Source organism: Telmatherina bonti (genome assembly GCF_933228915.1).
Source record: "Telmatherina bonti genome assembly, chromosome: 10".
NCBI classification, from domain to species: Eukaryota; Metazoa; Chordata; class Actinopteri; order Atheriniformes; family Telmatherinidae; genus Telmatherina; species Telmatherina bonti.
Window position 1 is genome coordinate 21377193 of NC_136628.1, and position 15283 is coordinate 21392475.

A 15283-nucleotide genomic window follows, 5' to 3' on the forward strand; every position below is an offset into this window, starting at 1 on the left:
ACACAAATACTGACATTTATACAAAGGCATATAGGTATGAAGGAAGGCAAGCTGCCATAAAATAGTCTCCCAGTATATGACAAACCTACATGTATACATAACAGTCACACTATAATAATAAAAGTAAGACATGACTACAAAAAGGTCCTGTATTTTCTACACAAGCACACACGTATGCAGTTCAATTGGGTTTGCGAATAGTGTTCACAGCTGTGTTTGCCCAGCCCCCCAGTGTGTTGGAGAGATGTGAGGCTCGACGCGTGAGGTTTGAACGACTGAGTTTACCGCTTGGGTCCAACTTTCTCATCATCACTCCTCCAGAGCATTCAATTGAACTGGGTCTGCAAAGACAGAAGAGAGCAGTGGTTACTGCAGAGAGCACAAACACAACGAGTGCCACAAAAGCCTCCAGCTGTCATTTGGCAGATTTAAGAAAAGAGGGTGGGGATGTAGTCTGTCAGGGAACAATTCTGTCTGAATTATTAACTCTGTCATCTGGATAATATTGATTTGACACATCGCAAGCTAAAGCTAAAGAATTCCACTACTAACCTTGTACAACAACATGATGTCAATACTTTTGGTCAGATATTTTTACTAATTAGTTTGGTATATTAAAGATGTTCACCTCAGACAAGCTCTCTTCTTTTAAAATGCACTTGTGAGATCAAAGTCAAAATTCATTAGGAAAAGATTAGTAGTCCATTTTAATAGCAGAAGTCTTTATAAAAATTTTGAAAGTATCAAAGACTATTTGTCCCAATTCAAATCACCTTTTAGTATAATAGCAGTCTCAGAAACATGGATAAACATGGATAAAGGTATGGACTTTACGATGAACGGCTATGAAATGTTTTGTATGAACAGAAAGAATAGGAATGGAGGGGGTGTGGCTTTATATATTGACGAAGCTATTAGTTGTAAAATTATAGAAAATATGTCAATGGCTGTGGAGGATGTATTTGAATGTATAACTGTGGAAATTGTGCTACAAAAAAGGAGAAGAATTCTTGTAAGCTGTGTTTACAGGGCCCCAGGTTCAGATATTAATCTTTTTAAAGACTGGATCGAGCGGCTGTTCGATAAAAAAATTAACAAAGAAATTATATTATGTGGAGACTACAATGTAGACCTTTTAAATAAAAATAATCACAAAATTACGGAGGACTTCACTGATATGATGTTTAGTAATAATTTTTATCCATTAATTTTAAGACCAACCAGAATAACAGCACATAGTGCGACTTTAATTGATAATATTTTTACTAATATATTAGATAATGAAATTCATAGTGGATTGTTGTTAAACGATATCAGTGATCATCTAATAAGGAGGAAATTGTTGAGAAATTTAATAATTTTTTTGTAAATATAGGACCTGAACTAGCTGGAAAAATCCCAACTGATAGTGAACCTGTGTGTAATTTAATAGAAACAAATACAAACTCAATGTTCCTCACCCCTACTGACGAGAAGGAAGTCTTAGAGGCAATACGAAAATGTAGTAATAAAACATCTCAGGATTGTAATGGGATCGACATGAGAACAATTAGGAATGTTGCAGAGGCTGTAGTTAAACCATTTACACATATATGCAACTTATCATTTGAGCATGGACAATTTCCTTCTCAAATGAAAATTGCAAAAGTAGTTCCATTATTTAAAGCAGGTGATAAACACACCTTTACAAACTACCGTCCTGTCTCTCTCTTACCACAGTTTTCAAAAATACTAGAAAAACTATTTAATTCAAGATTACATACTTTTATTGAAAAAAATAAATTGCTCTCTAATAGCCAATATGGTTTTAGACAAAATCGATCAACATCACTTGCCTTAATTGAATTAGTGGAGGAAATCACAAGGTATATTGACAACAATAAATTTATTATGGGAATTTTTATTGATTTACAAAAGGCTTTTGATACCATTGATCATAGCATATTACTAGATAAATTGGAAAAATATGGCATTAGAGGACTACCACATAGATGGATAGGGAGTTATCTGAGGGACAGGCATCAGTTTGTCCAGGTTGAACAGTATAAATCTAATTGTAAGAATATAAAGTGTGGTGTGCCTCAGGGCTCTATTCTCGGGCCAACACTATTTTTACTTTACATTAATGATATTTGTAAAATATCTGAAATAATGAAATTTATACTTTTTGCAGATGATACAAATATTTTATGTTCAGGGCATGACCTGGAGAAACTTCTGAAAGATGTTAATGAAGAAATGTATAAATTAAAAAACTGGTTTAATATAAATAAGCTGTCATTGAATGTAAAAAAGACGAAGCTTATACTGTTTGGTAACCAGAAAAAGGATATGCCAATACACATAACCATACAAAATACAGTAATAGAAAGAGTACAGCAAATTGTGTTTTTAGGTGTGGTTATTGATGAAAAGATGTCTTGGAAACCCCATATCTGTTACTTGCGCTCAAAAGTTGCCAAGTGTGTGGGTGTGATGAAGCGATGTAGTCTGATACTGAATCAGAGTGCTTTGCTTATCCTTTACCATTCCTTCATAATGTCATATTTAAATTACTGTATCGAAGTGTGGGGAAATTGTTACAAATCAAATTTGTTACCATTGATCATTCTCCAAAAAAGAGCCATTAGAGTTGTTCATAAAGTTAAATATAATGATCACACCAACCCACTTTTTCTTAACACATTTAACTTAAAATTACATGATGTGGTAAATTATAAAATGGCACAAATCATGTACAGAGCATCAACAAATTCTCTGCCTGTCAATATTCAAAATTTATTTCAAGATAGAGATGCTCATCATGCATATAATTTGAGAGGAAGTCATAAACTATATCAGACAAAAGTAAGGACAACTCTAAAGGCTATGTGTATTTCTGTGAGGGGAGTCACTCTATGGAACAACTTATCTGAGGAAATGAAAACTTGTAAAAATCTTTTGTTGTTTAAAAGTATGTTTAAAAGGAAGGTAATGAGTGAGTACCAGGAGGAGATGAGGCAGTGAAAACTTCATGGCCAGGCACATGCACCGAGTGTCAAATTTCTGTCTATGTATTATGTGTTAGAAGTGTATTACCTGATTATGTTTGCTGTGTAAAACACATGGTTGATAACAACATGTTAAAATGTATTGAAGTCATGTGATCGGGAAGAGCGGGGGGCGGTCGGGAGTGCGTTGGGCCTGTCTTTGTCATTGTCTTGTCTTGTCTGTGTTGATTATTGTGTAAATTTTGTAATTTTGTTTTGTGTTATGCTGCGTGGTGTGTGAAGGGGGTGGACTAAAATAAGCATTGCTTCTCCCATCCCCCTTTTCAAACCAAAATTGTAAAAAAATTTTTGTAAAATTGTTTTTGTAAAATTGTTTTTGCAAATTGTGAATTTGGTTTGAAACAAATGAATAAACAAACAAACAAACAAAGATTAAACATTTTTACCATGAAGAATAGAAACAAATCTAATCATGAAATAAATTTAAAAAACATAACATCAAGTTTCTAATGTGTTTCTGAGATGTGTAGACACTTTGGAAATAGAGAGAAATACCGTATGGCCATATGGTTAGAAAGATATGTAAGTGACTGAAAAGAGAACATCCTGTGTTTAGACTTTTTCAATAATTAATCAAAACTGTTAGACTTTTAGATTTAGATGCAAAGCAGTGCTTTAAGTGGATGCCAGGTTTTTGTTGCCATGCACTTTCATGCTGTCAAATTAGTAACTCAATGCAAGTGTTTCCATAGCTCTGGGTTTTGTTAGGATTTTATTTGAGGTGTTAATTTACCTTTTGTCTTACTCCATAATTAGGGAATAGTTGAACTGCCTGTTGAGAAACAAACTTTTATATATTCTAAAGAATGGGTCGCTTCATTCAGTGAGAACGACCGAAAGATTCATGTAATATAAGGATAACACACAAGGTCACTGTTTCACTGTGAATATAATTCTCCTCTCACATTTTGAATTTCAACACAGGAAGTGATGCAAAAAAACATTCACAAGTCTCTAAAAAAATGTTTTGTCATTCATCTGGCTCCAATTCCCACACTTGCTCCCCGCTCACTCCCACAGCATCCGAATTCCAGAAACACAGACCCAGTTTCAAACCAAGGCGGGAAGAATGTCTCGGGGGAGGGGGAGGAAGTCTGGAGATACACAAGCTGTGCTACAGGCTGGGATTTGTTGGGTGGGTGGAGGCAGTCACATGCCTCATAAGTACAAAGAACACATCCTTGTCTTTTTATGGAGAGAATGCACCAATATAGAGGAAGTGGACTGATGGCTTCCTTAAGTACACACAGCTAGTTCAAATTCTGGGAAGCCAATAGCACAAACAAAATGTTACACATTCAGCTAAAAGGAACTTTAACAAAGAACAAAAGTGTCTTACCTGTTTTCTCTGCCAATGATGTCATCAAATGCTTTGGACAGGTGTTTGAGCCTCCTGAGGCCACTGGAAACTGTGTCCATATCCTGGTCAAACTTTCTAACAATACAGATAAAACAAATGTTCAGACTAAAAGATTGCCCATAAACACAAGCAGCCATAAGAGGAAAATAAGAAAAAACTTCAGGAAGGATATTGCTGATATGAAACTCACAGCCTCTGGTTCTGTGTGTTGGGAGAAGCAAAGGGACTTCGTAGTGCAGCCATTCGCACCAGTTGCCTCCTGCCACCACCCGTTTTTACTCCATGTACAGTTGCTTCAGGTGTCTTCCGCCCTCTAGAGCCCGGAGTACCTCTGGGCTTCGCTGCAGATCTCGGGGTTCGTCTGGGTGTTGCAGCTCGGCGAGGGGTACGCCTTGGGGTGCCTGCAGTTGATGGACCAGGATTTTCTCCATCACGGCCTGGGGTTGCCACCAAGCATTCATCATGTGAAAAATTTCTGGCCCTCTGGAACCTCTGACGGGGAGATGACACAGGCCGATGATGGTAAGGACAGAAAATTATATATTGATGTTGTATGGTGGATGTGGCAGCAAAATTCAAACCAATTTATTTCCAAGCATTTAGGTGCAAAGAAAAAAAAAACTCTACACAAAACAAAAATGGATCGAAATACACAGATTTAGTAATTAAAACTTAATCCACCTGGTACATATCGCTGATAGAGTTCCGGGCACTGCGAGTAAGTTTGCGGACGGGATTGGGCTTGGGTTGCTCCTTCAGGTTTTCCCATGTCGGATTCTCGGGGAGAGAGTTTGCTTGGACAGAACGCAGTGGGAGCCGCTTGCGCAAAGACATTCTTAGGGAGTTGAGGGACGATGAGGAGCGCATCTTACGGAAGTGGTCGGGGGCTTCTGGGGAGCTCTCTGCCCCGTCAGATTCATCCAGGACTGTGTGTGCCCGCCAGACCCCAACCACAGCTCTACCAACACCATCCATTACTGAAGATGCTGTGCTGAACTGAGGAAAAAACAAACAAACAGCTAAATCATGGGTAGATCTGATTTTTAAACATACAAAAGAACGTTATCCTTAAGAAAGGGGCAATCAGATAAAAAAAAAAGTGTGGAGACAATTATGATAATATCTAACAATCTTAACCAATAACAATGAAACAAAGTAATCAGTCATAGTGACTGCAATTAAGAGACTTAAGAATTAGCCACAAAGTTTAAGAAAGGCAGAGTTTATTCATTATGTACAGAAATATACAAAACATACTTTGTGGAAATATTTTAAGATGGTAACCCAAGAAATAATTTAGTACAACTAATTTGAATTAAGCATCTTTTGGGACTGATGGCTCAAGAAAAAACAAATCATATGAAACCAATTCAAACTCTTTCACATTAACATATGAAAATATTAATCTTTGCTTGTTGAAAACTTGTAAGACATTACTAAGCGTCAAATTGGAGTTAAAGTATATTTTCTAAAATTGGGACAAAAAAGGAAAACACTTAATAGACATGTGATTCAAATGTAACTTAGATTAATGCCATTTAAAATTAAAGAGAGACCATTTTCTGAGGGAAAAAAAGTGAAAAATGTTAATAAGCCAGGGGTGGGAAAGGGAGGTGAAAATGACCCGTAACAACCTCTACAATCAAGCAGCAATAATCATGTTAGTGATGGCTCCGTGGCTTTTGTTTGTTCAGGACAATGTTGCCTTGCAAGAAACTACCTAGCTCTGTTTAACTTAGTCAAGGAGAGCTTCGTCAAGCACCGCAAGAGCAACAAATTACTGTGATCCAGTGCTCTTATGTGCGTTAAACTCAGTTTATCAAATTAAACAAGAAATTTGTCAAATAAACACTTCTGGTTTGGGATTAAATCTCACAAAACAAAAGAGGGCTGTGTCCGTGAACGTAACGTTAGCTAGTAGACGTTAACTCCTCAATTTACTCTGCAATATCTTTTTATGTTATTTTTATCAAGAAAACAAATATCAAGACTGCCTTTTCGAACAATGGGATTCCCTCTGACTTACCTTAAATTAACACTGGTGGAAAATGCCGCAACTTTTCTGCTTCAGCAAGTCGCTTTTCTCTGAGTTTGAATTTGGCGCTGGATCCAAGCAGGTTTCAGGCAGAACTGCGTCACCACGTTCTTTACGTCAGGCGAGTGACGTATTACGTTGCGTTGGAGTTGCGCAAGTTGGAAGAGTCGTGCTGTGATTGCTTGGAGGAGCAATAAATAGTGGAGGCCTACAGATTCTACAGTTCTTAAACATAAAAAAAGGATATAATTAAAATGGTTCAAATCACTGTTTAATTTTATAAATTGCAACATCTCACTCGTCCAAACACTGTAGTTAATAAACAAGATATTTTAGTAATAAAGACATAGTGAAATTTGAAGCTAAATAATATAATTGTTCTTTTAGAAAATATTTGTGGGTCACAGTGGTGTGTTATGTGAAAACCCATAGGCCATAAATGTAACATTATAATGTTGAGTAGTACGAAAAGTACACAGTAAAGAGATTTTTCTTTTCTGATTTATTTAATAAATTTAAGTTATAGAAGAAATAAAATTTATCTAAGGTATCATAGCAATTTTTTCACAGCATTATAAGTTTTGCAACCATATCTCTATGAGATCTGTAAATGTTTTTACAAGCTTTCTTGAGACAGATGTAGGTGAAATTTACAGGCTAGTTAGGTGTGTTGTATTTGCTTGTTGAATATTATATAGTGTTTAGAGTTTTATTGTCACTCCATCTACACAATTAAGGAGAAGGGGAAAACATTGAAAAGTTAAAAAAAATTATAGAAGCATATCAAACACAAACAAAAAATTCAAACACAACATACCCTCAGATACAAAACTCATACATGATAAATTTTTCTTTCTTTTTAATGTTAAAGATCCATGTAAAGTTTCACATTAATACCACATTAACATTAAATAAAAAATATCAGAGAAAATATGTTTCACAGAGATTTGCAGAGACTTTATGCCAATTATTAATATTGTATTAGAGCTGCAATATAACTCCCTAAAATAAGAAAGTTCTGATGTGAAATAACAAAAATCTGTTCCAATAACATTTTCTCCTTGAAAAATAAATTATATTTAGGCATTTGTATTGTTAGTTTAAACAGTCAATGGCAACAACATCCTGGGAGCAATTTTTAAAAATATATTTAATCATCTTCTGTCACATAAAAAAGGACTTACTTTATTCTTACATTAAATTTCATTCTGTGACTTTATTTATGCAGTGATAAATAAATTACATTTTCATGGCTTTTTTTTTTTTTATGACTGTGACCAGCAGATGTCACTACAGATCTGTATGTTGCTTTCAAGTACCAGTCCTTTAAGATTTTCCTCATGACCGCACATTCTGTTTTAGTCTGATGAAGGCACAAACAACCCAGTGTTTTTTTTCCCCTTTATAATGGTAATTACATTTGTTTCTCTACTTGCAGGAAAAATGAGTCATTTCAATTATACTAAAAGTGCTGCTAGTAAAATCATCCACATGATGGTTCCCAGCATCACATCACAAAACACAAATATTTAACACAAGGAAAAGATAGGTGAATCATTTGAGGCCAATAAAGATGATACAAAAGGACCATTTTTCCATGTATACAACCATAAATAATGTAGTAATTTCAAATACAACCTACCGTCTTAAAAACTCATATATAATCAAATTATTCTTTCTTTTTCATGTTAAAGATCTATGTATAGTTTAATATAGATACGACATTAACACAATACTAAAAAATATCAGAGAAACTGTTTAACTGGATATAATCGCCCAAATTTATGTCACAGCCTTTTTTCCATCCTTGTTCCATGTTACACAGTTTTATATGAACTCGTAAAATGTTTCATCTTAGAGAAGTGCACAAAGACCTAGACCTTGACCCTTACAGACTTGTTGTCCATGTCCTTTTGTCACATTAAGAGTAAATGTATAACATGATTTTAACAAGCCAGGGCTGTACTGTTGAGTCAGTAGTTAAAGTTCAAAACCTGCAGGATTGATGCCCTTCAGGATGAGAGCTGAACATCGCTGATCCATCACTTCAGTCATCAAATCATACACTCACAACAAGTTTGTGACCATAAATGAATGTACTTTTCAAGAAGAAGAATGTACTTGCAGTGCCAGTGCGCTTTCAGTTCACTGTGTATTTTATTCAAACATAAATTAGAAAATGGAAAATGGGAGTAAATACACTTTTGCATGATTTACTTCAGCATTAGTTAAAGTGAGTCATAAACCCACTAATCCAAAAGGTGCAGTCAATTTGTCTTCAGTTCTCAAAAACACACTGCTGCCTGTAACGTCAATAGAGAAACCATGACTGATTGATTAACACAATTCAAGCATCCAGTATTTTTACTGAGCAGGTAACCTCTGGGGTGGTTTGTTTTACCCCAAGTTATGATATTTTCTTCTGCGGTTTTCTCGTAAACTGAAAAATCAAAGTGTAAAATAGCCCTTCACCACAATTAAGTCAAGTCTAACTTTATTCAGAAACGTCCGAGCTTTAATCTTCCACTTCTTCTCCTTTTTCAGACTTTTTGTAGTTTCACAAATCACTTATCTCATTTTGCATTTTTACCTTGCATAAAATAAAACAGTTTCCTAAAGAGAAGATGTTTTACATGTTTTTTTCTGGGTTGTAACAAGCTCAATATCATTTAGCAGAATTTAGGAAATATTCTGTTATTAGTAATAGCCAACAAAAAAAAAACCCTAAAAAAAACCAAAATATCAAGCAATTGTCAGACACCAGGCTTAGATTTGTCCAAATTGTACAAAAAACCTGCAGACACATTAAGAGCTCATTGATTGCTCTAATTAGCTTGTTCAGTCATACAAAAACTTAACATCAAAAGATTTTTGAGAGATTACCTGTGGGAAGAGAGCCTGGCTAGCTGTACAGTGTGAAAAGCAAAGCTAATGACACCAGGCTGTAGCTTTATATTAAACAGTCATTAGTTCAATGGCATTGTCAAAATATCCCTTTAAAAAAGCAAATATGCTAATGAAATTAAATAAGTTACATAAATTAGTATCATAGTCTCTTGCACACAGTACAGTAATGATGTCTTTATGACTTGTCTCATCTTGTGAAGTGGAGAGGGCCGGTTATGGTTGCACAACTCACTTGCAGCACTATTGAAAGAAAAAAACAGCAACATCTATTAGTTCAACATTATAAAAAGTCTCTGTTGTCCAGATGTAAGTTTTGTGCGTTACCTTTGTGATCTTTTTCCACCGTGAAACAAATGCAAGGATTACAGTGAGGCCTACCACCACCACCCCAGCTATCAAGGGCATTAAAGGGAACTTTATGGTCTTGTCTAGAGTTGAGAAGAAAGATGAGCAAGTTACTCACAAGCAATAAATTATCAGACTCTACACAGAGATGATCATGTGAACTGACCTGTCACTGTGACCTTGAAAGTCTTGCTGCTTTGTCCATACAAAAGAGACTCTGATATGCACTGATATGTGGCTTCATGCAAGAGTTTCTCAGCTTTGCTGACTTGTAACGTGCTTGTAAAGCCATCATTTGTCACAGCGAAGCCACCCTCTAACAGATCCACCATGCTTCCATTCAGTGACCAAGTCATGGATGAGACTGGTGGATTGGCTCGCATGTCACACTGCAGAACCAGCGGAGAGTCCATTTCTACTGTAACCTCCTCTGACCCGGTGAGCTCTGGGTGATCTGAGGATCAGAGAAGACATTAATGTCACTTTTTTCCCTAGACAAGTGAACTTGTCCAACAAACAGGCCTGCTAAACACATTTCAGTGTGTCTAAACTTTAAATATCATGTTTCACTGGCAGATCAGCTCAGTCTGCAACACTCCAACTCCAACTATCATTTGGCTGCCAATTGAATCTACATAGATTTTGATTGTCCACTTGCTACATGCTTATGATTATTTTCAAGAATAGAGATTTAGTATGATTATTTGCAAATATATGAACCTTTGTGTTGCTTTTTCTTTCATAAGACCTAATTGACAAGTTTAGGATCATGTAAAGATTATAACAAAAGAAAAACTAAATCATCACTACAACAATTTCTTCAGTTCATCATTGTTCTAAAACATGCAGGTTTTGCTCTTGTCTCTTTAAGGAACCTCTCTCTTAAAGTTAAATCTTTGTGACTGGCTTACTTCAGGAAAATTCATCACTGTATTTGAGAGAAGAAAAAGGAAACTATGATGCGGTGACATCGTTTTTTGATTAACATAAAGTAATAATAATAAATTATTGTTAGTCACTTACACCATGAGAAATTTATGTCATGTACTTAGAAATATTAGGTACAATTTAGCCATTTTCCGTAAGTACATATTCCTAAAACTTTTGTCACTTCAATTATCTAAAGTTTAGTGATTTTGTTTGAGAGTGAGGAATTTTCTGGGAAAAAAAAAAAAAAAAATCTAATTAAAAACCCATATTACTAAGGGCCCACAGTCACACAATGGTGTTGTCAACAGACCAAAGGATCACTGGAGTGAGCCCTATGAGTGTCTAGATGTATGGAAACTGAGTAGAAAAAGATCCCAACTTTTTTTAATCTATTAATTTAGTCTATCAGTACCATTAACAACATGATAAAATGCCCTTTCAGCAACTTACAAGTGACATTCAGGGTGACAGAGGCTGTAACGGAGGTATTACTGTGCAGGTGACAAGTAAAAGTGGCACCATTATCTTCATAGATGACAGGATTGATGCACACACTGCTTCTACCCATCTTGTTTCCATCTTTCAGACTGACCACAGCTCCATTCCTCAGCCACACTAGCTCTTCATCAGATGGAGTGCTGCTATCAAGCCCACAGACCAGTGATACGGTATTCTCAAGCTCAACTTGAATAATACCCTCAGTATTGGCATCTGGAACAGCGTTGATATTGATACCTTGGGAGAAAAGAAAAGAAGGATTTCAGGGTCTGACTGAATCTAGCAGGAAAACAAGAAGTTCATCTTTCATGGATTAGCAGGACAGCTTACCTAATGTCTGGGTACCGTAGTACAAAAGACAAAGGAAAAGAGTCAGTTTAAACATCGTTTTAATCTTCCTGGGATAAACCTGAATATAAAGAAAAGAGCACCAGAATGAACATTCACCAGAACAATTGATCTGTATAAGGGCCCACAGTCACACACACACACACACACACACACACACACACACACACACATATATATATATATATATATATATATATATATATATATATATATATATATATATATATATATATATATATATATATATATATATGTATATAAAATTAAGGCTGTCACTGGATCTTAAATCCTCTACATCACTCTGAATTGGATGATGTGGAAATAGAATATTGATCGACGTATGGAGGGATGTAAAATTATAACACTGTAGATCCAGTTGAGAAAAAAGTATTACACTCAGGAACATTGATACATAACTACCCTGTAGCCAGAAAATCATGTTGGGAAAAAGAACCAACTTGTTTAGGCATTAATATTTTCACCAGCAAATGTTTCTCAAAAAGAGTTAAGTGAAAGAAGACATAATTTTTTTTAGTAAAAAATCATTCTTTTGCAGGAAGACTGGTCTTGTGAAAGAGCTTACTTTTATCTCAACAAGGCTTTCAAAACTAAAGTAAAAAGAAATGGTTTACAAACATAATAACAGTTTAAAATGACTCTGATAACCTTTGCCGAAATCAAATAATGAAATAACTGATACTCAATAAAGGATAAACTTAAAATGATCTATTATAGTTGAAGAGGAAGAGGACATTACCGGTCACTGAGTGTTCTTGGCTCTTCTCTCTGAGTCTCTTTCCTGCTTTGTTCAGTGTGTGACTATGTAGATGTGGAAGGCTGTTTGAAGCTTCATCAACTCATATATGCCTTTCAGGTCACTTTTATAATGTCTCTTCTTCTGAATGACTTGGTCATAACTTTATTTTCCTGTTCCTGTTAGCACCCTCCCACCCCTGAGTTTTTTTCCCCCTTTTTTTTTATTGTTGCACTCTTAAAATGTGCAAACAGATGGAAACATTTTTATTGGCAAAAGTTATTGCAATAGCACTAAAACCTGTTGGGTGTGGACATGAATAGAAACTACACATTTTTTATGAGATTATTTTCATATGCGTTGTAGGAGATTTTAATAGCTCTCATGTAATTTTTAAATGTATTTGACAAGATACATCTGTTCATTTGTTAATCCGTGAGTGAATCAAACATACAAGTCAACAGTTTGTTTATGCTGGTATAACGCATGTAATTCTGGTTTCCTTATTTGTGTAATAGTTATAAAAATGTCATAATTTTTATCATATAACTTCATTATTTAAACTTGTTTTGAAGAAGAAACAAACAGCAATGATTTGTAATGTCAAACTGATAGCAAACTGACACTAAAAGCAAATATGAATTCAAGTTTGATGAAGCAAAAAAAAGTTGATGGAAATCATTGAGTGCATATTAGGCTTATAAAGTGTTAGTAGCTTGTATAAAAACAACACATCGGACATGGTTTGGTTATTCTTTAACAAGCTAATCAATAGTTATTAATAATATTTTTAATATTTATTACAGGGTGAAAAAGACTGATAAAGATTAAAAAAAAAACCCCAACTAGTTTATAAAAATTTAACTTAATAACATGAATCAATATGTCCCTCTTGGGAGTGTGAGCAGCGAACAGTGTAAGCTAAAATACATAACTGGTTTTAATTGACCAACTTTTTATTGCATTGGGTATTGTTTTCTAATGCTTGAGTGTATTATTAACATGTTAATGTTTCATTTTTTGGTTCAGCAATGCAGCAACACAAATAGTTAAATAACACTAGATTTGAGAAATAAGTCGACATATTGATTTCTACTACATATTTGTGACTGAACAGGGATTTATCCATCCTCCTTTGTCTTTGAATGACTGTATATGAATAGTGAAATCCATGCCAAATGTTTGTTAACGCTGTTTACATTCTTTCAGCTTTCATACATTGCTTTCCTTCAGGTTAGAGCAGGGCACATTTTTCTCATAATTACTAGAAACAAGGATTAAATCTCCTTTCAAGTCTACATAGATGCAAAGCAATACCAACATACCTGTTTTTTCCAGGATTTTAGTAGTGTTACAGAGAAAAGCAAAATCAGCTTAGCTCACCGAGACCACACTCTATAACAACCTGGCAAGACTGTTAGTAGCCCTGCTCATGATGCTGATCGGCTAATCATTAGTGCTCCTATGTTGCTCAGTGGAGGAAATCGTTCTGCTGAGAAATGCAGTTTTACATTTTGTGTCTGATGCATCAATCCATTCATTTTCCAAACCGCTTAATCCAATTCATGGTTGCGGGGAATCTGGAGCCTATCCCAGCTGTCTTAGGGTGAAAGGCAAGGTACACCCTGGACAGCTCACCAGTCCATTGCAGGGCCACACAGAGACGAACAATCACTCACACTCACTCTTAGGGGTAATTTAGAATACCCAATCAACCTAACTTGCATGTCTTTGGATGGTGGGAGGAAGCCAGAGTACATGGAGAGAATTCACGCATACATGGAGAGAACATGCAAACTCCACACAGAAAGGCCACTGTCCAAACCTCGCCCCAGCCAATGATCAAACCAGCAACCTTCTTGCTGTGAGGCCACAGTGCTAACCATGTCAGCGTGCCGCAGCATTCGTGCTCCTGTGTTGCTCAGTGGAGGAAATCTTTCTGCTGAGAAATGCAGTTTTACATTTTGTGTCTGATGCATCAATTTAGTTTTTCAGAGTGGTGAAGCCCCTTCCATGTTTTCTTCTAAAGACTCCCAGGAATGCTATTTGCATACCCAATAATGTATTGACCAATAGCTCATTAACTTTGAGTAATTTGTCAATTAATTATGCAATGCTCCTCCTGCATTAAGGGGCTGGAATCTCTTTGGCAGCTCAACACACTGAGCCACAGAACTCGAGTTTGTTGCCCTTCTATAGTTTTTTGTTTACATTTTAAACCAATTTTATTTCAACAAATTGTCTTCATGACATTTGTTCATCATCCCACCTTTTAGAGATTTATTTTTGAAAAGGAAAGTAATAGACAGTTAACGCTTTTTTAGAAGGTCTATATAGTCTAGAATATAAAAGCACGTCCATGCAATTGCTAGTCTGCAGTAGCCCTCCCTCTTTTCACCCACTAGGGAGAAGCATTCATCAATTGAGTAAAACGTTTAAGCTGTTCGGAAAACCTAAAACAATATAAGTAAATAAATAAATAAATTAAAAAACAGTACAATAAACATCACCGAATCTATTGTTGGAGCTTATTTGACATCTCTTTTATGAATGGCTGATTTCTTTTCCAACCAGAGGTAGAAAGTAAAAGGTACCTAAAACTTGTGGCGATATCCTTTGAATTCCTTTTGTAATTCTGTCAAAGCTTACATACTGCTAGTTTTCAACTTTATTCTTTCTTGCACATATATCTATTTAATGCAACACAAGCCCTGACTTTTACAGTTCATTACACTCTGTGTTTAAGAAATCATTGTGTGTACAGTTTCATCAAAGATCAAAGGTTAGCCGCAATTGTGACACGTGTAGTGGTGAAAGAAGAATGTCCTCCTTATGTTAGATTGCACAACTGACTAGCCTGTAATCTATTCATGCTGAGATTTGTCCTTCTTAGCACACACACACCTATAGCTATATCCTCCTCCGTTGATGCAAAGTCTTACCTGTATCCTGTGCTAATCACTCCCCACTGTTGAATCTGATACATATTATCAACTGTTAACTTCCACCATGTTTCTTTTTGGAGTACCTTATAAGTTTCCATGATTAAATCA

General features: G+C 35.5%; 2 protein-coding genes across 2 annotated transcripts; both read right to left on the reverse strand.

Annotated features, from left to right (window-relative positions):
• Positions 1 to 181: 181 nt before the first annotated feature.
• Positions 182 to 5385, reverse strand: pimreg (PICALM interacting mitotic regulator; the record flags this gene model as incomplete). Its single annotated transcript, XM_079247394.1, has 4 exons — positions 182 to 335; positions 4390 to 4485; positions 4601 to 4902; positions 5092 to 5385. 4 exons carry the CDS (start codon positions 5383 to 5385, stop codon positions 182 to 184), a joined length of 846 nt encoding a protein of 281 aa, XP_079103520.1.
• Positions 5386 to 9580: 4195 nt separating this feature from the next.
• On the reverse strand, positions 9581 to 11510 carry tmigd1 (transmembrane and immunoglobulin domain containing 1; the record flags this gene model as incomplete). Its single annotated transcript, XM_079247395.1, has 5 exons — positions 9581 to 9592; positions 9677 to 9780; positions 9864 to 10151; positions 11078 to 11362; positions 11456 to 11510. 5 exons carry the CDS (start codon positions 11508 to 11510, stop codon positions 9581 to 9583), a joined length of 744 nt encoding a protein of 247 aa, XP_079103521.1.
• Positions 11511 to 15283: the final 3773 nt, after the last annotated feature.